At 39.9% G+C, this 24,072-nt stretch overlaps 1 protein-coding gene across 2 annotated transcripts in view; it reads right to left on the minus strand.

The window, feature by feature from the left end:
* Nucleotides 1-748: 748 nt before the first annotated feature.
* The window catches only part of fhit (fragile histidine triad diadenosine triphosphatase), a 323,745-nt gene continuing 300,421 nt past the window's right edge, over nt 749-24,072 (minus strand). For both annotated transcript variants that reach the window (XM_080025563.1, XM_080025562.1), the window contains 2 exons: nt 2,387-2,497; nt 749-851 (listed from right to left, as the gene is read on the minus strand). In XM_080025563.1, coding sequence (XP_079881689.1) covers nt 2,390-2,497 — 108 coding nt within the window. In that variant the 3' untranslated portion in view covers nt 749-851; nt 2,387-2,389. The remainder of the gene's footprint in view (nt 852-2,386; nt 2,498-24,072) is intronic.

The raw sequence follows: 24,072 nt of genomic DNA on the forward strand, positions 1-24,072 counted from the left end.
GTCCGTGCACAGGCGGACACAGGTCGCGACTAATGCCGCTCCTCCTGCGTCGTGCATGCAAGAGTGTGCCAACCCCTTAAGACTAACAATAATATCAAACATGTTTGATAATGTCGGAACGTCAAGACGGGAAGAAGACTGGCTGAAATCGGGTCGGATGACCACCTTACACCAAACGACGGAGATTACGTGCGCACGCCACAACTCCAGCACGACTTCGGTGATTTCAGTCCGACATTGGAAGATTGTCTGCGACTGTCAAATCGCGTGAAAAGTCGTGTAGTGTAAGCCCAGCATTAGACTGCTTTCTTTGCATTTCCTGATGACTTCATGAATCATTGTCAAACCGCATTGATGCAGTCCTTCAAGCTCATGGAAGTCATACAAGATATTAAATATGGATCTCACAGCACCACTACTTAATTCACTGATGTTATGCAACATATTTTTGTATTTGAAGTAAATTATTTGTTCAATTTTCACATTACTCTCTGTACGCGACAACTTTTGTCATGCCAAAATCTGACCTTTCTGTGTTCATTAAATGATCAATATTTCTTCAGTGAAACCAATTTATTTTAGTTTATTAAACATAATTTGGGAGGGTTTTAGCTTTCATATGAGCCATTTCTAAAACCAATGGATTAATTAAGTCAGGTTATAGTAGTTTAGTTTAGTTTTTTAATACAGGCAATTAATGTATTCATTACTGAATTTGAAAAAGAAATTGACCAAAGTCATAAAGGAAGGCAAAATAATCCATATGTAAGGGGTTATTTCCTCATTGATGTCAGGTGTTTGTGTGATCCTCCACTTGCTGCTGAGACTGGAATGGATTGTCCAAGACCATCCTAGACAGAAATATAAAGAAAGTTATAGTTCATGTGTTCAACTTTTACCAAAAGCATTTAGTAAATGAAAACGTGGAATAAGCCTGTGAAAACTGTCTAAAAATACAGTTTTCAAGTGCATTGCGTTTTGTATAGCATTTAAATCATTAAACTTCTTAACTGCAGCTTTATTTTATCAAATAAACATATGAACAGAATGCTACTGCCAATGGGATTACATTTCATAAAAACAAGAAAACATTACAAACTAGTTTTTTTGTGAAATATATTATTTCTTTGTAACCATGGGTTTACCATTGTAATCAAACAATTTAATTGTTTTTATCAAACAAATGATTATTAAAGAATTAGATAAGATCAAAATTGGCTTCTTGTGCCAGACCTCCTTTAGTAATGTGTAAAGGCGCGGACACAGCGGGCTGATAATCGGGCGTCGGACATGGTCGGAGAGTCTGGAGGGGGCGGGGACACAAATCTGTTTGGTGTGTTCGGTGACGTCGGCCGTCGTAGATCGGGGTTCTTTTCAGTCTATTCAACATGAAAACATTAAATTGTCCGTGCATGACGTTTTCACGTTTCAGAAATAGTCGAGGTAGTTTGGGGGCGAGGAGCGGCCACAGGTGTGTGTGTGTGTGTGTGTGTGTGTGTGTGTGTGTGTGTGTTTGCCTACGTTATGATAACAGCACACTTAATGTCATCCCGCGCAAGCGCATCACGTATGGCGAGTCGGTAGTCGGCTCGGTGTGTTCTTCACACTTTTATGACCGCGTCCGGGAGAATGGAGCTGACTGAATCGGCAGACTCCATTTTCTGGTGATGGTCGGTAGTCGGCCCGGTGTGTCCTCGCCTTTTAGAGAGCAATTTTACTAAGAATCTGCAGAGATACATAGACACATACTAAGTGCTTGAGCTAAATTCTAACGTCAGCTAGTTAACATGCTTATGATGAGACATTACAATACATAATCTAGGTTCTAAATGTTGTACCATTTCTTCGGGAGGATGGTGGGCTGTTTCATAAGATAAGTAAAACCTTTGTTGAAGACTAGGCATTTCATCAACATGCATGCTTGTACGAAAAGTAACAGCAATCCAGCATAGTTGGTGAGATATTTCAGTCAGGACCAAAGTATCAGACCAATAGACAAACAGACATAGTTACCCTTAAAGTTTAGTATTAATCAATTGAAGATAGATTAGAGATTATTTAAAGTGGCTACAAGGACCTTTCAGTTTGTGTTAATTCTAGCGGCCTCTTTGGACAAAAACGGTAGTGTTTTTATGACCCCAGCTTCTTGGGTGAGCATACCCTCAAGGCATTTAGAAAAACTAAATAAAAATTGCATTCTTTGCACTGATGGTCTTATTTGCCGTTACATGTAATTTCCTTGTAGCTCCTTAAATATTGTTTTAGGCTATTTTAAATAGAATGTTATCTTTTTTATTAGCTTCAATCTGTCACTTCATTCAACATCACTTAAACTAGATAAATTCAGCCAGGTGAATGCCTGTTGTATTTTAAGCTTTAATAATACCATTTATGGATTCTCAAGATGTTGTCTCAGATCTGAAGCTTCAGCTGCCATCTCCTCCTCTGATCTCCACTTGGAAGGAACGTCTTCATCTTCTCGATCATGCTTCTGCAACTGCAAAAAAACAACAGTGTTACAGTATTACGTAAGAGCAAAAATGCTTATCATTCAATATTAAGAGTCTGGTCTTGAATAATTGTATGAAATGTCTCCCGAGCTAAAATGGCACCCAATAAAACACAGTATCACTTATGGATACAATCCCTTTCAATTGCACTTGATGTCGACTAAACCAAAGTGCAGGTATCGGGTACTCGCAATAGCGTGCACATAAGTTTTTCTCTGCACATTATTCGTTCCACTTATATTCATATTAATTTTGTTTTCAATCCAGGAATAGACTGACGGCAATTAAACAATGTTGTGGACAATTGTGTCTAAAATAACTGTAACTAATCATTTGATTTGTCTAATTCTAGACTACTGAAGCTTCATATTGCTTTCACCAGAAAACCGAAATTATTCATACCCCTGTCAAATGTTGACTTAAAGTTACTTTTATGAAACCATCAAGTTTTTTCTTCATTGGAAGTGACACAGGCTTCTCACAAAAGATAACAAGACGATGTACAAGAGGCATCACTGTGGAAAAAAAATATTTTTCAGCTTTTATTAACATTTGAACAAAAAGTGGCATGTCCAAATGTTCATCTGAACAAACAAGAATACTTCTGATCTTCTGTTTTATGGTCAGATGAAACTAAATTGAATTGTTTGGCCACAATGACGTATCCTTAATTTGGCATTAAAAAGGAGAGGCTTGCTGGTTTCATAAAAGTAACTTTAAGTCAAAATTTGCCAGGGGTTCATTTCGGTTTTGACTGTATGTCTCTCAACATGGTTCCTATTTTATTATAATGTCAAATGCTATATCTAATATTATTAATTGCAGTCCATTGTCTTTGTGTGTCATTGTGTAGCTTCTTGATCATCTAACCACTTTGAAAGATTCATGTTCCTGCCATTGACATTTGGGAGGATTTCATCACTGCCGCCATGGCAGGGATGAAGATACAGTACCTAAAATTGTAATAATTTTTTAATAATAAGTCATAAGTTTCTAATGTAACATCCCTCATAATGATAATAACATATTAATAAAATTAATAAAAAAATATAACAGAAATGTTCTGACAAAAAAGTCCTAACCCCTAGACTCCACCAAAAGTGTCTTGCGGGTCCGTCGAAATGTACGCACTAGATCAAACTCTAACATCTAGTGAACTGGATGCGGCTGGTGCAGACCACGGCATAGAATATTGTCAGAGCGTCTCTCGGGCGTAAAAAACACCTCCGAAACACTTTTGGCGGAGATTAGGGGTAAACCCTCAAATTTGGGCCAAGTGAAAAATATAGGGGAATAGTTATTTTAATCAAATTTTATTTTTGTTCTTGTAAAACTTCTCACATTTGCTTCCTGGATGGTTTGCTGACTCTCAAACTGAAATGTTTAAAGCTTAAGCACCACATGGTATTAAAATTAATAGATTGTCATCTCCTCCTTCAGCACAGTTCTCTTGTGTCGGCTGCCTCTCAGCCCCGTGGCTCTACTCACAACAGAGCATTTACCAAGCTACAATAAGTCAGTCATGTGACCAGGGAATATATCCAAAGAAGATGGAATGCAATTTCAACTTGAATTTACTCTAGTGCTTTTCATACTGTTTGAAACACTGGTACCAGTCTTCATACCTGGCATACCTGTATTCGGTCGATAGGGATTTCCTATCTCAATTGACATTTCTGTAAATCAATATTGTTGCAGTGACATTGTATAACAAAGCAACATGGTGAATTAAGTCATTGATAGATTTCAAAAGACAATAACTTATCAGCCGACCCAGTAGTAGTAGTGCACTATTATTCTTATTTGGCGTTTCCCCTTCTGTCGTCCCCGCCCCTCATGGTTAACAGATATTTTACTGTCAATAACAAGTCATTACACTCCCGTTCTTGTAACGTTAGCACACGTTTGTTTCATTTTTAGGGGGCTGCTTAAGCTTCGTTCCTAACCCCTTAAAGTATCACATAATTAAAAAAATTAAAAAGCATTGTTATTTATATTGATGTCCCTCCTACTCTGCCTGATGTTGTATGATTGGTCCACTAGTTTCCTTGGGCCTTTCGGCTCCTGCAAGACTCTACTAACTTGCAAACTTCTACAATTACAGAAGTGTGCCAACTCTCCCTTTTCATGCTCTATAAAGGTTTATTTGTGTAGTTTGCGACATTGCAAAGGACGTGTCAATAAGCTTTAATCCATCCTGTTTGTTTTTCCTGTGATAATCCCACTGCCTCTGAAATCCTTTCACTCTGTACTGCAGACTGTGTCACCTTGCTGTAAACCAAAACAAATGGACCATCGTAACAACTAAAAACAACTAAGGGTAATTTGATTGGGTTATTTGATGTATGTTAACTACACACAATGCCCTGGGTGTCCTTCATTAACCACTGTGGTTCAGTGCAGTAGAGATTATATTTGTAATATTATAAAAGGCCTATTATGTTGTGAAATGGGTATATGTCAACACAAACGTTTTCTGGACTTTTAGAAACTAGAACTCCTAGAATGGCATCGCTTTAGTAGTGGCAGCCGGCCAACATCTACATGTATATTTTCTTGTATTATCACTTATTTATTACTAAACATACCAAGAACATACCATACAATGGTCAGGTAATTATACAGCAGTTACTTTTCATATCTTTCCTTTTACTTAAGACAATCAAACGAGAACAGAAGAAAATAAATAATAAAATAGATAATTAACCGTGTTTAATTTGTTTTAAAAAAATAACAAAAGATATCCAACATTGCATAATTTGTTTAATTCTTTTTGAGATGGAAAATGGTGGCATGGTGTTGATGTAATCAATTTTTTAAAATGCACATGCAGTATGACTGAAGAGAGATATGGTAATAAAAAATGAAGAAGTGGGTTTAATGTCTCTTATGTGTGTGAGACAAGGCTCTTCTAGCAGCAGAGCTTATGTCCAAACATTTGCTGGTGTGTGTGTGTGTACACTCACTGTATGCCTCCCTGGTGAGCTGTGTTAAACCTCTTTAGTACAGCTCCACTCTGCTCAGTTGCAGAGCTGCCAGTGTGGACACAAAGAGTGTGCTTGCTCTGTCAGTGACGAACATGTTCATGAATACTAATATTGTGCGTCTGTCTTCATCTGCTACTGGCTAAAGACAACACTGGGCCAAAAAGGCTCCATAATGACACCCCCTCCACCACTCACTACTCATTATATTCTAGGTCATTCCAGCTAATATTCATTTTTCAAAAACAAAATCTATCAACAAAAAATACAACTAGTGAAAATACCACTATTCCTATCAACTACTCAGTTTTTCGATATTCATGTCAAGAATCAAAATTCATATTAAAATTAATCTCATGAAATTCAATTTAGTAGCCTATTTTAATACTTGCACAAAACAGCTTTGTATCCTTTTTGCATCAACTTCACTTGTATTAAAACTCATTTGTCAACATCTTTTTTTCCCTCTCTACACAAAAGATTCAGTTTATGAATTCCAGAGCTGAATAATAATCATCCTTTTTCTGACTGAAGGGAAAGGAAGGGTACTACTAGACGTGTCAAAGATGAGGGCATGATTACAGAACGATACATATCGATCCTATGATGCCTAGTGTGATGTTTGAAAATGTACACAAAGTGGTTTTCAACTCACTTTGCTGTTCGATCCACGAAGAAAGTGAAAGCTGAAAACGATCCTCTTTATTTACACAGCCTTACACAGAGTCAAAGTCTGTGATCGCAGCAAGTATTTGCGATTGATCAGAGAAGTTGACAAGATAGTTAACTGCAACAAAAAAAATCTTTGAATATGTCCAGTGCCATGGAACAATACTATTTCTCATTGGGGATGAATGAAGTATAAAGTAATTATTTTAAAAAAATTAAAAAATAACCAGACTCACAGACTGAAATAAACATGTAAAGAAAAGTTTTTAAAAAATGGAGCAAACGAGTGTACAGCTCTTTCAGCACACACTGCTCAGAGTGGAAGAGGACATAAAGTACAGGGAGAGGGAAATAAATTGCACTTGATTAACCTCTTGGCAACCCTATTTTCTCCTGTTGCGTCTGGGTGTTGGACGGCACACAGGCCACAGCTCTATACGTCAGACAGGACATTCTTTCATTAAACAGTGACCCCACAGGGTGAATGAGAGGTCGGCCTCAACTCGGCGCCATTCACAGAGCAGATAACAAGCCCTCCATATAACTACTGTAGCAGGTGCACTACTCATGGACACAAAATGGTGGCCCTGCAGTAATCCTGAATGAGACCAGGCTAGGTGAAGACCTCAGATTTTCCCCTCAAAATGACTTGATTTATTTATTTAGTCTGCTCTATGCTACTGTCTTAGTCACAGGAATATATAGTAATGGTACCAGTATACATGGTGCTGAGGCAATTTGTAAAATGAACACATTGCAGTTTTTGGTGAAACATTTGTATCTGGGGGTCGCAACAATAATTAAAAAAATATCTTCATTTTAACTGGATGGCAATGTATTCTTACTTTAACACTGGGATAAAAAGGACAGATAGTGGACCATGTTAGCCTTTTAACAGATCTGAGAGAATTTAAATCCAAGACACCTTTCCTGAATATAATAGATAGATTGCATTTGCAATATTTTCTGAAATACAATTAAAAAAAAACACCATACAAAGCTGACATTTATGAGAACAGCGTGTCATTTCTACTAATGTGTCCACAATTTGATTTAAGTCGCTTGAAATTTCACCGTAAGTCAAATGCACAATAAAGACTGAAAATGTTCAGGTTTTTGCTTGACCTGTCAGCTACACTCAGTGAATTGTGCTCCACTGGTTCCTGTGATAATTTAAAGTACAACCTCTCAAGAAGGGACAATTTGTGGGAAGTAATTTAATGGTAATTCACTATAATTTCACTCAAAATGCAGGTGATTTTCCTAAAAGTATTTTTGAAATGTTCGAGCAATTGAAAAGAGGTATATAGACCTTTCTGTAATGTGCACTTACGGATAACACTATATTTGAGGTGCTTACATTTAAAAATGTCAATACTGTAGGCCTGTTTTTCAGGCTGTTTTTGTTGGTTCATATTTTTATACTGAGGGCAATTTATTGGTGTGAAAAAATTAAATTCATTACGAAACATTTAAAGCGGCAACGAGTAACTTTTAAATATCTTTTAAACAGCCTCATGTTTCCTTTCATAATCATAAATTACCTTTAACAGCAAACGAGACCATCAGTGCAAAGAAAGACGTTTTTATATAGTTTGTATTGCTGCATTTGATCTGGTCGTACACCCAGTCCGATTTTCGGTTCACGCGTGCATGTTCTATGGTCACATATCCGTATTGGTCACAGATTTCAGTGTGGCGCAGTTACGCGATTTGAGAAGCCTATCCCTCCAGGTGAGGGAAGGGGAGCAGGAGCCTTGTTTGAGACAGTTGTTTGTCGTCATAATGACTGATAACGGGGCTGAACCATAAAAGAAAAAAAAGAAAATGCAATGAAGAAAAGCGAAAAGGGAGAGTGATAGGCGGGCGGGAGGGCGTTGCCAAGCAACGTATACACAATTTCACGGCGGTAGCCTACTAAAACAAAGTTTACTTTGCCTCACCAGCATCATCAGATGACCATTATTCATCTGAAATAGTCATTATTTACAACATAAACACATTACCTCATCGTGATCCATACTAACTAACTGCCATCTCTCGTTCATTCGCTTTGTGTGGGGACACGGACTCGTTCAGCTCCGTGAGAGGTGACAATGCATCAACTCATTGCAATCAGGTGTGTTTAGCACTTACTGGCATTAGTTGATGCTGTGTCACCCATAGACTCACGGAGCCGAAAATAGTCCGGTGCCCTCACACTTTGCTTTCAACACACGGACACGCACCATATTGCTTCCTGATTATTTGAATCTGAACGCCCTGCACGAGCTAGAAAACAGCTTCACGACAGCTGGCGTCATAATAATACTACCGCTTTTGTTCAAAGGAGTCGCCAACGTGCCGACTTACTCGTAGTGGCTTTAATGATGAATGTGGTCTCCTAGTACATTGGTTCTAGTACACCTTTTATGAAGTTAAGCATTAGCAGGACTATCACCTGTTTATTTGTAACTTCTTCAACAAATAGCTAGTTTGATGTAGATACATACATATACATGTATTACATCTTAAGGAGTATGGCATTGAGATAGCAGTTGTTTTTACATTGGTACACTTTTCACTTTTACTCAAATGTAAGGCTATCACTGCAATCATGATGAAAGAAGGCAAACACATTTTCAAACTACTTTCCCGTGGCTCAATTCAAATATCATCAAACAGAATCTCTAAAGCCAGTAACTGTCTGATTAATTCATGTCCATTTAGTGGATTAAAAGAACTAAAGAATCCTCTTAATCACAGCTGTCTGACATCCTGAACTGAAGGTGATGAAATGTATTACACATCAGAATATGATTATTTACTAACTTCACTTCCACTCAGTTTACAGGAAGGTTGGGTCTATTTTACCTAATGCTAACATCACTGAACTATACAGTTTCCCATGCTAAAGAACAAAGCAAATAATGCTGACTTTTTGCATTCACACTGGACCAAGCAAAGTCGGCGGATCAGTGTGTGAATTAAAACAGCGTTCCACCGGTATGAAAGAGGGGCATGTGACCCAATGCCGTAAGCAGTGTGAGTGTTGAGTGAATTATAACATACCACAGCTCTGTCAGACTTTCAGCACGTCTTGAAAACGTCACACTCGCAACGCCCCTTTTAAGGTTGACACATTTACAGAGTGAACTATCCGGGAATCTCACTACCTCTGAGGAAGTAGAATTGCCTAAAAATGTGTTTCACCTGTTCGCGTCACACAGGCTTAAGATAGGCATCAGTAGTCTGCTATTGCACGACAAAAATCAAAAGTAGAACACATACACATATATACCAAATATTCAAATAAAAAATGTGACATTAATATGTTCTTACGCGCCTCACACACATCCTGCGTCTACCTCTGGAGCGCGTCGCGTTACCTTACTGCTGCCTCTCTCGGACTTTTCTCGGACACACATGCAACGTCTCAGCAGCTGCTGCTGCAGCGCTGCTTCTAAAAGCCCTATCTTTCTACATAGAGTTTTCATAGATAATTCCCATTAAAAATGAAGTTCTTTCATGTCATCTATGATGCATATGATTTATATTGAGTCTGGACAGTAATCCGTGCGCCCCATTGCCATTTTTTTTCTTTTTTTTGCCATATTTTCGCTTGTTGGAAGTTTTATTTTGAAGGGGACACACCAGGAAATGGTGAAACTACAGCGAAAGCTGCCAGTATGAAGTCAATATGACTCTCAGCAGAGTATTTCAAAAATCACTTTACTGATTTATACGGGAGAGAGAGAGGGGGGGGTGGTCGGGGAAGAAGAAGGCCGTAGACACAGATAGAGCAACGGAAAACTGTTGCGCTCATCATGATCTTTTTTATTTCTTCACTATATTGGATCTCTATATGTGTCATTTATCCAAAAATGAAATGCCAGAACTAATTGAAAATTAGGTTTTAAATCCCTCGGATTTTGATTGCACAATTAAATCGTGAAATAAAGGGATTATTCGCGTATACGACTGAGGGATGTTTTATTTTGAAATAAACACACCGGGTAAACGTGTAACTAGAGTGAATGCTGCTGGTATGACTGTCAGCAGAGTATTTCTCTATCAGTTAAAGCACAGAGACGCGAGAGAGACGCGCTGCTCTCAGAAAAAAATAGGCGAGCCTCCTGAGGTGAAGGGGAGCGTCGCTGCAGACGTGCCTCCGACGCGCCTCAGCAGTGCGTCTGAGGTTGGATGTGTGCTCGCTCTACGTTGATTTCACAGTCTGTGACCAAAAGTCAGACGCAGACGCGAGGTAGACGCGCAGTAGAGGTAGGATGTGTGTGGGGCGCGTTAAACAGAGCAAAACAGATAATGAAACTGTTGTGTTGCTTCAAATACAGGCGTCTAAGGTAGGCCTACTGTTTGGACAGAACAGAGACATGCAATATATGGATTGTTGTAACCTGGATCTAGTCTTTTACAGTAGGATGAGTTCAGGGGCAAGCAAACCGGACTAGAACGAAGCAGTAGGCATGAGTTGCATCAGTTTTATATGTATATCAGCTTTCACTGTATGCATAGGAGCTTTACGCGCCCCACACACATCCTACCTCTACTGCGCGTCTACCTCGCGTCTGCGTCTGACTTTTGGTCACAGACTGTGAAATCAACGTAGAGCGAGCACACATCCAACCTCAGACGCACTGCTGAGGCGCGTCGGAGGCACGTCTGCAGCGACGCTCCCCTTCACCTCAGGAGGCTCGCCTATTTTTTTCTGAGAGCAGCGCGTCTCTCTCGCGTCTCTGTGCTTTAACTGATAGAGAAATACTCTGCTGACAGTCATACCAGCAGCATTCACTCTAGTTACACGTTTACCCGGTGTGTTTATTTCAAAATAAAACATCCCTCAGTCGTATACGCGAATAATCCCTTTATTTCACGATTTAATTGTGCAATCAAAATCCGAGGGATTTAAAACCTAATTTGCAATTAGTTCTGGCATTTCATTTTTGGATAAATGACACATATAGAGATCCAATATAGTGAAGAAATAAAAAAGATCATGATGAGCGCAACAGTTTTCCGTTGCTCTATCTGTGTCTACGGCCTTCTTCTTCCCCGACCACCCCCCCCTCTCTCTCTCCCGTATAAATCAGTAAAGTGATTTTTGAAATACTCTGCTGAGAGTCATATTGACTTCATACTGGCAGCTTTCGCTGTAGTTTCACCATTTCCTGGTGTGTCCCCTTCAAAATAAAACTTCCAACAAGCGAAAATATGGCAAAAAAAAGAAAAAAAATGGCAATGGGGCGCACGGATTACTGTCCAGACTCAATATAAATCATATGCATCATAGATGACATGAAAGAACTTCATTTTTAATGGGAATTATCTATGAAAACTCTATGTGGAAAGATAGGGCTTTTAGAAGCAGCGCTGCAGCAGCAGCTGCTGAGACGTTGCATGTGTGTCCGAGAAAAGTCCGAGAGAGGCAGCAGTAAGGTAACGCGACGCGCTCCAGAGGTAGACGCAGGATGTGTGTGGGGCGCGTTATGTTGAGCTGAAAGGCTGTACCTGTGAGAGGAGTGGTTATGACCGGGTAAAGATAGACTCTTTTAAGTGAATCACCCTCTCCTTCCATCAATTCTGCCTGCGTGTGTGTTCCTCACTAAAATTAGGTTGCAACTGCTTGTTTGAATCACCTACTTTGATCTCCTTCCTTCCTAATGAGGTGTTGCATTTAGTGTAGAAATCATAAATGTTTAAACATATTATCTCTTTGTTTTTTTTGCTCAGAGGCTCTACATCAGTATATGAAGGGCATAATGTAGTGAGAAAACTGCCTTGAATGAGGTTTTCCTTAAATTAAATGTTTAAAACACGTATACATGTGCCTTTTATGTTCTATTATCAAGCTTTGTATACAGTGCATAAACAGGTATTGTACCATCAATTGTTTTGCTATACTGTTTTGTAGTGTACCAATTTTTTTTGGGGGGGTGGGTATTGTGGACTTTGTAAGCATCTTCTTAAGAACTTATGGTATATCAAAGTATGATGGGGTCAGTCCTATGTTACCACATTTCTAAGATCTATTTTATTTCTTCAAAATTAGGCCCTACTGTCACACAGTCCTATATTCCTGAAATTGGCAATTAGGTTCAGGCATCACATCTGGGTGGTTAAGGTAAGGGGACAGTGAGATGTTACAATAGGAGTGAAACCAACAGACACACACAGACATACATCTTTTTCTCTATTAGATTACTTAGAAATTCTGGAACATGCACAGTGAGCGATATGATTATGCCAGTTACGCCAAATGGCTCTTGGAGAGTCAATCTTCCTCTCACGTTGTCCCTTTTATCATCTAATCACTTTTCATGTAATGCAGCATCTATATTAAGAAGCAATCGGCTTTCTGCTAGCATTGATGTAATGATCGGCTCTGTCAGTGGCTTACATTGCTTTGATGCCACTCTGAGCTTTTTAACTTTTTTTTAGATATATTTCCCCAACGTGAAGAATGCTGCCAATTAATGATAGAACTGTCATCTTCCTTAACATAAACTGCCTGACTGTCTAAATGAGTTACAGGGGGACAAAGCACACACACAGAGTGAGAACATTTGGCTTTGAAAGTTGACAGGTGTTTTCATGATTCCCAAAGACAGCGGCTGCCAATAGAAATTACTTCTTACATTTGCTTTCATAAAGTAGCAGTGAATTCACCACAGTTAATCACTGTCTCTAAAGGCTAAGCTTTGATGTTAAGATTATTATTGCACAGATAAAATGTTGCCTTCATGGTTATTTTTAAATTGTTTAAAATAAGATTGTGTTATGTTTAATGTGACCTACACAAGCCACCCTGCAAAAGTTAAATCCATATTTATATTATGTGCAAACGTTGGCCAAAAATAGATAGAGATAAAGTAAATTTGTCAGTCCGACAATGTGGTCCATTGCTGATCTATGATAATATATTTCAAAGAGGAATTGCTGCTTGCATGAAATTAGCAATTTATATGAACTATCTCCAGAGGATTAATCCTTGTGTTGGATGACCCTTTAACCTTATGCACCAGCATTAGAATTCAATTTTCATTTGTGCTCAAGAAATACCATCCTTTATGAATATGATTACATGCCCATTTCTGTAGTGCAGCCGTTTGAAGGTCCACTGCTGCGGTCTAGCATCAGTCATTTCAGTTAAGGTTAAAGTGATAAAACCCTCAAACAGTAAAATGTAGTAATGAGTCGTTCCACAGGAAGCAAAGGAGGAAGTAGTTTCTTTCTGGAGAGAGCCTCAAAGTCTGCAGAGGGAAGAGAGTGCACGGCAGTTCCTACAGATGACCATGAAGAGGATTTATTGTTAACTTGGAATGACATCATCCTTTCCTTTAAACTTTTTATTTCTTCTATTGGATAATATTTTGTTTCACTCTGTTGTTATTACATAACCCACCCTGAAATACACACACATGCACAAACAGGACCTGTACACAAGCATTAATGGAGAGATGTCAGAGCAAATGGGTTGCCTTGCTCAAGGGCACCTCGGCAGTGCTCAGGGAGGTGAACTGACACCTCCCCAATTACAAGTCAACACTTGTGCCTCGTTTCCACTGAGCAGCACAGTTCGGTTACAGCACTGTGACCATGGATCTGGCTTGCATTTCTACTGCCAACAGTATCCTAACTGTCTAATTGACAGGCTGGTACATGCAACCAAAAACATTATCGAAAACGTATAGTCTAGGTCTAGGAAAAATTTATAGTTTCTTAAAGCCCTTGAGCTTCACTGTTTAAGATGGCTGTAGGATTTTTACAATATACTAATGGCTGACTTTTTAATTCTACATTTATCTGGTGAAAGTTTTTGAGTTATTCTGCAGTTTAATATTTACATCTCAAGTGATAGACCCATGAAATGTCACTGTAGTGAAGTCAAAATGTTTCCCCCCCACACACACTTAAACAGAAGGCTTTTAGCAGCACCCTATTTTTTCCCTGGCTGACTTCACCTTTGACCATTTTGCTGATGAAAGCTAAATTCAAGGGCTCAAGGGGTTATGTTTTTCTGAAATCTACGTAAGCCTATTGTACTTCAAATTTGCATAACAATATCAACTGTTTTAGAGACAGTGCTTATACATATTGAAGCACTACTTAAGGTTATGTGGGTGTTCAGGTTCTCCTCTCTTCTCGGAGCAGATTGTCTGTTCCAGTATGGTATGAATATAACACCTATTGTGGATTATATAAACAATCCCAATGATGCCTCATGACTGAGAAAATATGAGTCTTTTGTAATTGCAGTGACTTAGTTTCACTTTACTTTTTCAAGTGGGTTTATTTATTGTGTAAAAACAGGCATGTCAGCAGCTCCATCTGCCTTTATCTGCAGTCATGCCACATGCTCCACAGAAATAATTTTGTAAAATTGAAAAACACAACAAATTAAGACATTGTTTGTGTGCAGAGTAAACATGAAACCCTGCTTGCTAAAGGGATGCTTACTGCTTGCATTAGCTCAATGCTTTTCCACATCCCTATACCTTAAAAACAAAAAATGGCCTTTGTTCTTTCCTTCCAAAATAAAACATGGGTCCGTTGTTTTTGGTCTGCCACCTCTATTATTAAGGTTCACAGATTCATAGACAATTGTGCCCATTGTTAAAGTGAGGTAAAACAATGTTATTTAAATGAGGAGAAAATGTATTTTAAATACATGTATATATAAGTTATCTGAAATAGATATGTTTGCTTTATTTTCTAACTGTCTTATGATCTTTGTAAACCAGTTCCAACTTAAAGGTACAACGAGTAAGTCGGCACGTTGGCGACACCTTTGAACAAAAGCGGTAGTATTTTTACGACGCCAGCTGTCGTGAAGCTGTTTTCTAGCTCGTGCAGGGCCTCAAGATTCAAATAATCAGGAAGCAATATAGTGCGTGTCCGTGTGTTGAAAGTGTAAGGGCACCGGACTCTTTTCGGCTCGGTGAGAGTGGTTAGTGACACAGCATCAACTACACCTGACCTGATTGCAATGAGTTGATCCATTGTCACCTCTCACGGAGCTGAACGAGTATGTGTCCCCAGTCCCCACACAAAGCGAATGAACGAGAGACGGCAGTTAGTTATGGATCACGATGAGGTAATGTGTTTATGTTGTTGTAAATAATGACTATTTCAGATGAATAATGGTCATCTGATGATGCTGGTGAGGCAAAGTAAACTTTGTTTTAGTAGGCTACCGCTCATTCATTTAGGAGTAAACACTGCAGTCTAGGTTCGCTGCGTGAAATTGTGTATACGTTGCTTGGCAACGCCCTCCCGCCCGCCTATCACTCTCCCTTTGAGCTTTTCTTCATTGCATTTTATTTTTTTTTCTTTGATGGTTCAGCCCCGTTATCAGTCATTATGACGACAAATAACTGTCTCAAACAAGGCTCCCGCTCCCCTTCTAGGATGACCAGATCGCATTTCCATTACTTTTCACACGTCCCGCAAATTGAGACGTTGTCCCGCATTGTTATTGAAAGTGAGCCCCCCTTTTTAAATGCGTGTTTTATAATCTGGCATTTATCCGATAGCTGTCAGGAGACAGCAGTCTCCGTTTGTCTGTGTGTGTGTTTGTCTGTGTGTGTGTATCGGGCTGCTGGGCTCAGTGGCTCTGTGAAGGTGCTGCCTGCAGTGCTTCAACGTTCACTTTCCTGTTACTTCAAAATAAAAGCCAACTCACGTTTGTCAAGTGAAATGCTAATGTGAAGCCAGTGAAATGCTTTTAATGTGAAGCCGCAGCCTTAATGCTCTATTTGTTTAACAGTAGCTAACTTAACTGCTGCACGCTGATCTAAAGATAGTGTTTTTTTAATTTAGAAAGCCGTGTCTCTGGCATTACCGGTGGTGACACGAGTTTATTTTGCTAAAAAAACGGCACTTTGTCCCGCATTGTCCCGCACAAACGTAGTCTTTGTCCCACATCTGGTGAATTGGGATCTGGTCTCCCGCTCCCCTTCCCTCACCTGGAGTGATAGGCTTTTCAATTCACGTTCCTGCGCCACACTGAAATCTGCGACCAATACGGATATGTGACCATAGAGCATGCACGCGTGAACCGAAAATCGGACTGGGTGTACGACCAGATCAAATGCAGTAATAAAAACTATATAAAAACGTCTTTCTTTGCACTGATGGTCTCGTTTGCTGTTAAAGGTAATTTATGATTATCAGAGGAAAAATTAGGCTGTTTAAAAGATATTTAAATGTTACTCGTTGCCGCTTTAATTTGTGTTTGTCATAAGTGTGTTAACTAGATTTTCATAATATAACAAGGAGGTGCCCCCTTTATATTGTTGTATAAACTCCTTAACTTGGTGCCTAAAACCTAATATTTTCATCTGTAACTATCAGATTTCCAATTACAATTCACAATTAACACAAATTGACAAATAAAAGACAACAATAGCCAAGTTTGCCATACTATACAAAGCCCAAATAATCAATATTAAGACTGACATATGAGATTGTCATTTATTTCTGCAATGACATGCTTGAGTAACTGCCACATGACGTAAACATCTGAACAGATGAGGTATTTTCCTAAAGAACGTTTGATATTATGAATGTTTTTCAGAAACAGAGTTACCGTTGCCCAATTGTGCTCTTTCTTTTTCACTAATGATCTCCACAAGGACAGACAAGCCACTTGTAAATGACTGACGTCTGAACAGAAGGGACTTGATAGCATCTGAAGCGCCACAAATGCTGCTATCAATAAGCAGCACAAAAACACTGACTATTTATGTCCCTTAAGGAATTTAATATGCAAATGTTTTCTAACACATACTCTGTCAGAACAAAGTTGTGTGATGTGCTTAGCCACCTTAAGCCAATTTGACCTTGGCCTGTCAAATCCCAATATTTTCATGTAAACAAGTCATAGCTGCTGCTTTGGGTCTTAAGTCAATGAGACACTGAACATAACCCCACACCGAGCTGTAGAGGTAGAACACTTTTAATAGGGAGATGAAAGCGTTCATCCTGGAGTAAACACAAAATGTGTATTTAGCAAGTGTAATTTATAAAACGTACTATATCAGTAGACTAAGACATGTTTTGGACAGTCAGTATCGTCACACGCTGACACTCTTGATGCATTTGCGCACACACTGTGTCACCAAACTATATTTTGTCTGGTCGCAACCTCCCCAACGGGAACTTCGGCGAGATGGTATTCTGCATACCTTGGTTGTATCAAGTGGTTACTGTGAGTTACTGTTGCCTTTCTATCATTCGCAACACAGTTCGCCCATTCTCCTCTGGCCTCTGACATCAACAAGGCATTTTCGTCCACACACAAAGGGCCTCATTTATCAAACTTGCGTGGACACTGGTGCAGATTCTGGCGCAAATACCTCCCTACGCTAGGTATTGCGTGGTAATTATCAAACAGTCGTAGCTCGCCAATCTCGGCGTACGCCAGGCCACTATTGATAAATGCGTCGGCTGAAAACAATTGATATTTGAATATCACCCCCCTATATTTTCTCAGTTTAGAGACCTCGCCCAGAGGTTTTACGACATGGATATGCGCATTACGGCACAAGAGAGGAACTTCTCTGAAGTAGAAATTGACACCATAACAGCGAAAGTAGAAAAAAAAAAGAGTTTCATTTAGGAGCATTACAAGCGGCATCAAAGAACGCCAGAAGGCAGCAGTTAGCAAGGAAAGAACTGCTGTGGTCAACAGCGTTGGTATTAACAATCTCCAGCTGAGGATTTAGCATTTTAGGTTTACAACAGTATCGCTCAAATGCTATAAAACAGCATATACAATTATATGTCGCAATTTCTTTGCATAGCCTATGAAAAAGTGGTCTGACTCAAAAATCGCCACCAAAAAAAGCGTGTTGCTGCTCTGAAATGCAACACCAACTGGAAGTGCGGGCATACTATAAGTGGTAGAGGAGAAAAAGACGCACCAACTGTCCGATAATGGTCCCCATGAAAGAAATACACGTCTGCAGAGATTTGAATGATTAGAATGTATTGGCCCTTTTAGATAGCACTATTCAAAAGGGTTTTAAAAACTGAAAATTACACTTTTTTCGTTTTAGTGTATGACAGAAGCGCTTGGTACGAGTGGTCAGCCCAGCCGTCAGCTGCACAAGCCGACCCGGCAACGATCAGCTGTGAGAGCGCCCACCGTCCTGCTCCACCAACGGATTGGAAAAACAAGCCAAAACGTGCCGGTTAATGGTGGAAATAAATCGCTCGCTGTAACGATCAATGACACATTAAAAGAGGAAATACAATCTCAAAAGTGCGTCAAATAAATACAATGTTAAGCTGACCAAGACCATCCGTATTCCAGCACGGAACAGCCCCTTGGCCACGGCACACTTGGGAGAGGTGTGCCGTGGCCAAAGTACAGATGCTAATGAGATGACGCGTGCACACGCACGGATACGCAACCTGAGCTGGCTGACGTAGTCCATGCGCGACCCTTCTTCCCCACAATAATTGTAAACAATGGCGGCAAGAGGTTCACGAGTGGGTTCCGGTGCGATCGCGAAGTGGAGAGTTTGCTAGAAATTTGGACCGGCATCAGTATTCAGTCGCAGCCATGGTCGCAGCTGGATAAGACCCACAGAAATTCGGAGGTGTTTGGGGCAATCCGCGACTACTGTTGTTCTCCATTGTTGTTCTACTAATTCCAGCAGCGAGTACGCTTGGTGATGACGTATGTATCGTAGTACGACGTGATGACGTACAGTATGTATGATGGTGCAATCGTGCCCGGGCCGCGGCCTTTGGGAGCAGTGTGACCACGGGCCAGCGGGGAAGTGGGGGGGATCTTCCTGCAGCACGGAACAGGCAAACTTGCCTAATGTGAGTGCTCCCTCAGTGTCCCCCCAGCTGCTCCAGGTCGGAGATAATTGCCCTTACGCAGTCCCATGCAGCGCTCCTAAGTGGCCCGTGTGCGCACTATTGAAACAGCTCTCCTACTCAGTTGCACACCATAAGCTGCACATTTTTAAGTAATTAATATATTTATTTCGGTCTGAGCAAACACTGAATTTGTTTTATCTTCTAATAATTGTCCAACAAAGTCATCGGCTACCCGGCACAGCCTGCACTGCGAGTCCATGCTATTTACAAACTTATGTACACGAGCTGAGAGCTGGCGTAGGATTTGAGCGTACCCTACGCTCACGTCCATATTGATAAATGCCGAGGTTTGGGTGGAAATGTGCGTACAACCACTTTTCTGGTCTACGCACGGTTGATAAATGAGGGCCGATGTACTAATTTCACAATGTCAGAGCCCTTTTTGTGAAACTACTGGTTGACACATACATAATTTAATACTGGATTATTCACTGCTCATCTCATCCATTGGGTGGAATGGACATCTGAAGTGGCCGTTTCTCTGCGTTTTCCCCCAGAAAATGTATAAACTTGAGGAACAAATGCAAACCCTCCAAGCTTCCTTTAGGTGCTAATTGTAAGTAATTACAGTCTCCAGATTCCAGCCCTGAGAAGGTGATGGCAGTGTGGGTGGTAATGCAATGTGCCACTTATTAAACTGTGTTCAATTCTACTCCCCTGACATTCACCTCTCTCAACTGAGGGGGTGTAATAAGCGCATCATTTTCAGACGTGTCTCCCTTTATTCAGAAAATTGCTGTTACAAAGTCAGTTAGGAGGGCATTTTCAGGTTTATTTTTCACTGTAAATAATTTTCATGTTAAGTGTTTTCTTCCTACTCTGCAAAGCTTTATGTTTACACAAGTCTAGAGAAGGATGTGCTTAAAGAAATCCTGTCTATATGCTGTTTTATATTTATCAAGCTTTTTTAAACACTATCACCTTTATACTCCCAAACAGTTAATCAGAATTGAAAATTGAAAAGTCCTAAATGGGACAAATGGCAAATCCAGTTGCCGAGAAAAAAGATAATAGTTTGGTTTAAAGGCCAGGACACACCGGGCTGATAATCTGGGGGCGGGGACACAAATCTGTTTGGTGTGTTCGGTAACGTCGGCCGTCGTAGACGTCGTCGGGCTTCTTTTCAGCCGATTCAACATGTTCAATCGGTGTCGGTCAGTCTTTCAGCCAGAGCAATCTGATTGGTGGAGGGCTAGCCCGTCTCTGCTCTGCCACGGCAGCGGAGCATATTGGTTTCACTTTTGTCAAACATGATTTAGGAAGCTATCGATAGAATCGGAGAATGTTTGGATTTTCATGTAGGCTAAACACAATCAGCACACAGCATTAGATTGTCCGTGCATGACGTTTTCACTGTTTTCAGAAATAGTGGAGGTAGTTTGGGCAAGGAGCGGCCACGAGAGAGAGAGAGAGAGAGAGAGAGAGAGAGAGAGAGAGAGAGAGAGAGAGAGAGAGAGAGAGAGAGAGAGAGAGAGAGAGAGAGAGAGAGAGAGAGAGAGAGAGAGAGAGTGTGTGTGTCTGCAGCATGCATTCTCTCCGTTATAATGACAGCCTACAAATGTTAACAGCCTACTTAATGTCATCCCGCGAAAGCGCAGAACGTACGGCAAGTCGGTAGTCGGCTCGGTGTGTTCTTCGCATTTTTTTGACCGTGTCAGGGAGACTGGAGCTGAATAACCCGCCTGACTCAATTTTCTGCCGACGGTCGGTAGTCGGCCTGGTGTGTCCTGGCCTTTAGGTTACAAAAAGGTCATGGCCGTGACTGAGTGCATTCATTAAAGTACTACTGGTGTAATTATCTATTGGTTACTTCAGCTATGTTCTAGTTCAAGATATTTTTCAAATGCACAACAATTACAGTGAAGCAGTTAAATTATTTGTTCTCAGGTTCCCTCCAATAATGCTCTACAAAATGTATAAATGAATAATCCAGTATAAAAGGCATAGTTTGTTTTTATTACTAAACAACAAGAGTAAATGGTAATCGTTACTTTAACTCCTGGTTACCAACTGAAAACTGTTTTTAATCCCAAGACTGCACTTATTGGCAGCCATTTACCATTTATGTTTTAGTGTTACAAGCAATCAATTATTAATAAAAATGTTGACTGTTTCTCTTCCATAACCCCATTGCCCCCCCCACCCCGGCCCCCCCAAAAAGTATTCTATGGTTTACCTCTCTAATCATGTTTTGATGTCAGTCCTATGTGACCTTATAGAGTCTTTTCATTGCAGGCACACAGCATTCTAAATAGTTTGGGAACGGGAAAGTTTGAAAGAGAAAATCACATAGATTCTCTCTGCCTCTCTTTTTATCTTTGTCTATGCATAAAAGTGCGTGCGTGTGTGTCATAGTTTGTCCAAAGCACCATGCTGGTTTGAAGCAGATTTGCAAATGATAAAAGTTAAATGTGAGATTCTGTTGAGAGCAACCAAGAAGAATAATGGACTCTGCGTGTGTACATTATTTTTAGATAACGGCACAGCTGTGGTCTGAATTAATCTTCACAGTAAAGCTGCTGGTTTCCAACTGAAAAAGGCACACCAAAAATGGCATTTTGATCACACGCACATGGTCATGATATTAGCAAGCAACACTAATTGATATTATATTATGTATATTATGATGTTTTTTTTTTGTGGAAATATTGCTCTTTTGGCACTACTCTTCAAATGACATGTCATCCAAATGGATGCATTTTGCTTTGGACTTTGACTTTCTCTGTCCACCCATGAATCTTATATGTTTAATGCTCAAATAATCTGTGTGCATTAAAAAATAACTGCTGATAGTTAGGTTTGGGAGACATGACAACATCTGCATAGAGATTCTATTAACCACAACTCTTTTCAACTATAAATTATACCTGACCTGTTGAGACTTATGAAGTTTGGGTGGGGCAGCATGGTGTCACCCATAGGGCAAAACTGATATTTTTAGCTCAACTACTTGTGAGAACAGCAAAATCATTAGTATAAATAATGGAGTGTTCCACAATGACAGGAGTTACGCTTTTTGTCTAATTATTTAGTTTTATTTGTACATACAGGTGAATCTAAAATATACATATACTGTATATCGATAAAGAGTGCATTTGTTTACGTAATTCAATTAAAGTCAAACCTTCGTATATTCCAAATTCATCAAACATAAAGTGAAATGAATCTAGGATTAACATACATTTCAGATTTGACGTTTCTGTATTATATATCCTTTTGTTGATTGGTTTCTAAGTTATATTCTTACATTTTGAGATGGTGGATTTTTTTTATTTTGTGCCGTCAATATCCAAATTAAAACAAAAGAAAAACCTGACATATTTCACGCTGTCTAATGATTCTAGAATATACGAAAGCTTCACTTTTTAAATTACCCTGAAACTATTCTAAGTTTTTTTTAGATGCACATTTAATGTGATATGCTGTAGGCATGAATGTCAAATTCATGGTTTTAAGTAGGCTCTTGGTGCTGTGAAAAATGCCAAGCTTCTGTATGTATATTAAGAATGCGCAAATAAGGACTAAAATAGAGAACCCAACATTAATTTCCTTTGTTGCTAAGGTTTCAAAGGACTAAAATTAATAAAGCAAAGGCAACGATTTAAATATCCTGAAAAAAAGATACATTCAATTCTCACAAAACAAGTATGATGCACAGTGACAGCTCCTTTAAAGCAAGGTGACACTGTAAAGATAATTGAATGTGCCATCTGCTACATGAGAGAGGGACAGTTAGAAGAGAGAGAGAGAGAGAGAGAAGGAAACTATGAAGACAATGATATTTATTAACCCCTTCAGACCCGCATTTTTTCTGCTGAGCATTTTTTTTTTTTTACTGATTCAGACTACTCTTCAACATAAAAACAGAGTGGATAGTAGGCTAATTAACCTTTAACAAGATTATTCGCCCAACTCTTTGAAAAAATCCTACAAATTAATTACGTGACATACAGTATCTCACAAAAGTGAGTACACCCCTAACATTTCTTCAAATATTTCATTATATCTTTCCATGCGACAACACTGAATAAATTACACTTTGATACAATGTCAAGTAGTCAGTGTACAGCTTGTATAACAGTGTAAATTTACTGTCCCCTCAAAATAACTCGACACACAGCCATTAATGTCTAAACTGTTGGCAACAAAAGTGAGTACACCCCTAAGAAAAAATTTCCAAATTGGGCCCAAAGTGTCAATATTTTGTTTTGCCATCATTATTTTCTAGCACTGCCTTAACCCTCTTGGGCATGTAGTTCACTAGAGCTTCACAGGTTGCAACTGGAACCCTCTTCCACCCATTCATGACGACATCAAGGAGCTGGTGGATATTAGAGTCCTTCCGCTCCTCCATCTCCCGTTTGAGGATGCCCCAAAGATGCTCAATAGGGTTTAAGACTGGTGACATGCTTGGCCAGTCCATAACCTTTACCCTCAGCTTTTTTAGCAAGCCAGTGGTCGTTTGGAGGGGTGTTTGGGGTCGTTATCATGTTGCAGTACTGCCCTGCGGCCCAGTTTATGAAGGGAGGGGATCATGCTCTGCTTCAGTATGTCACAGTACATGTTAGAATTCAATGAACTGTAGATCCCCAGTGCTGGCAGCACTCATGCAGCCCCAGACCATGACACTCCAACCACCATGCTTGACTCTAGGCAAGACACACTTGTCTTTATACTCCTCACCTGGTTGCCGCTCCACACTCTTAACACCATCTGAACCAAATAAATGTATTTTGGTCTCATCAGACCACAGGACATGGTTGCAGTAATCCATGTCCGTAGTCTGTTTGTCTTCAGCAAACTTTTTGTGGGGTTTCTTGTGCATCATCTTTAGAATAGGCGTTCTTCTGGGATGACAGCCATGCAGACCAGTATGATGCAGAGTGCGGCGTATGGTCTGAGCACTGACAGGTTGACCCCCCACCCCTTCAAGCCCTTCAGCAATGCTGGCAGCACTCATACGTCTATTTTCCAAAGCCAACCTCTGTGTACGACGCTGACCATGTGCACTCAACCTT

Source organism: Ammodytes marinus, assembly GCF_949987685.1.
Source record: "Ammodytes marinus genome assembly, chromosome: 4".
Taxonomy (NCBI): domain Eukaryota; kingdom Metazoa; phylum Chordata; class Actinopteri; order Uranoscopiformes; family Ammodytidae; genus Ammodytes; species Ammodytes marinus.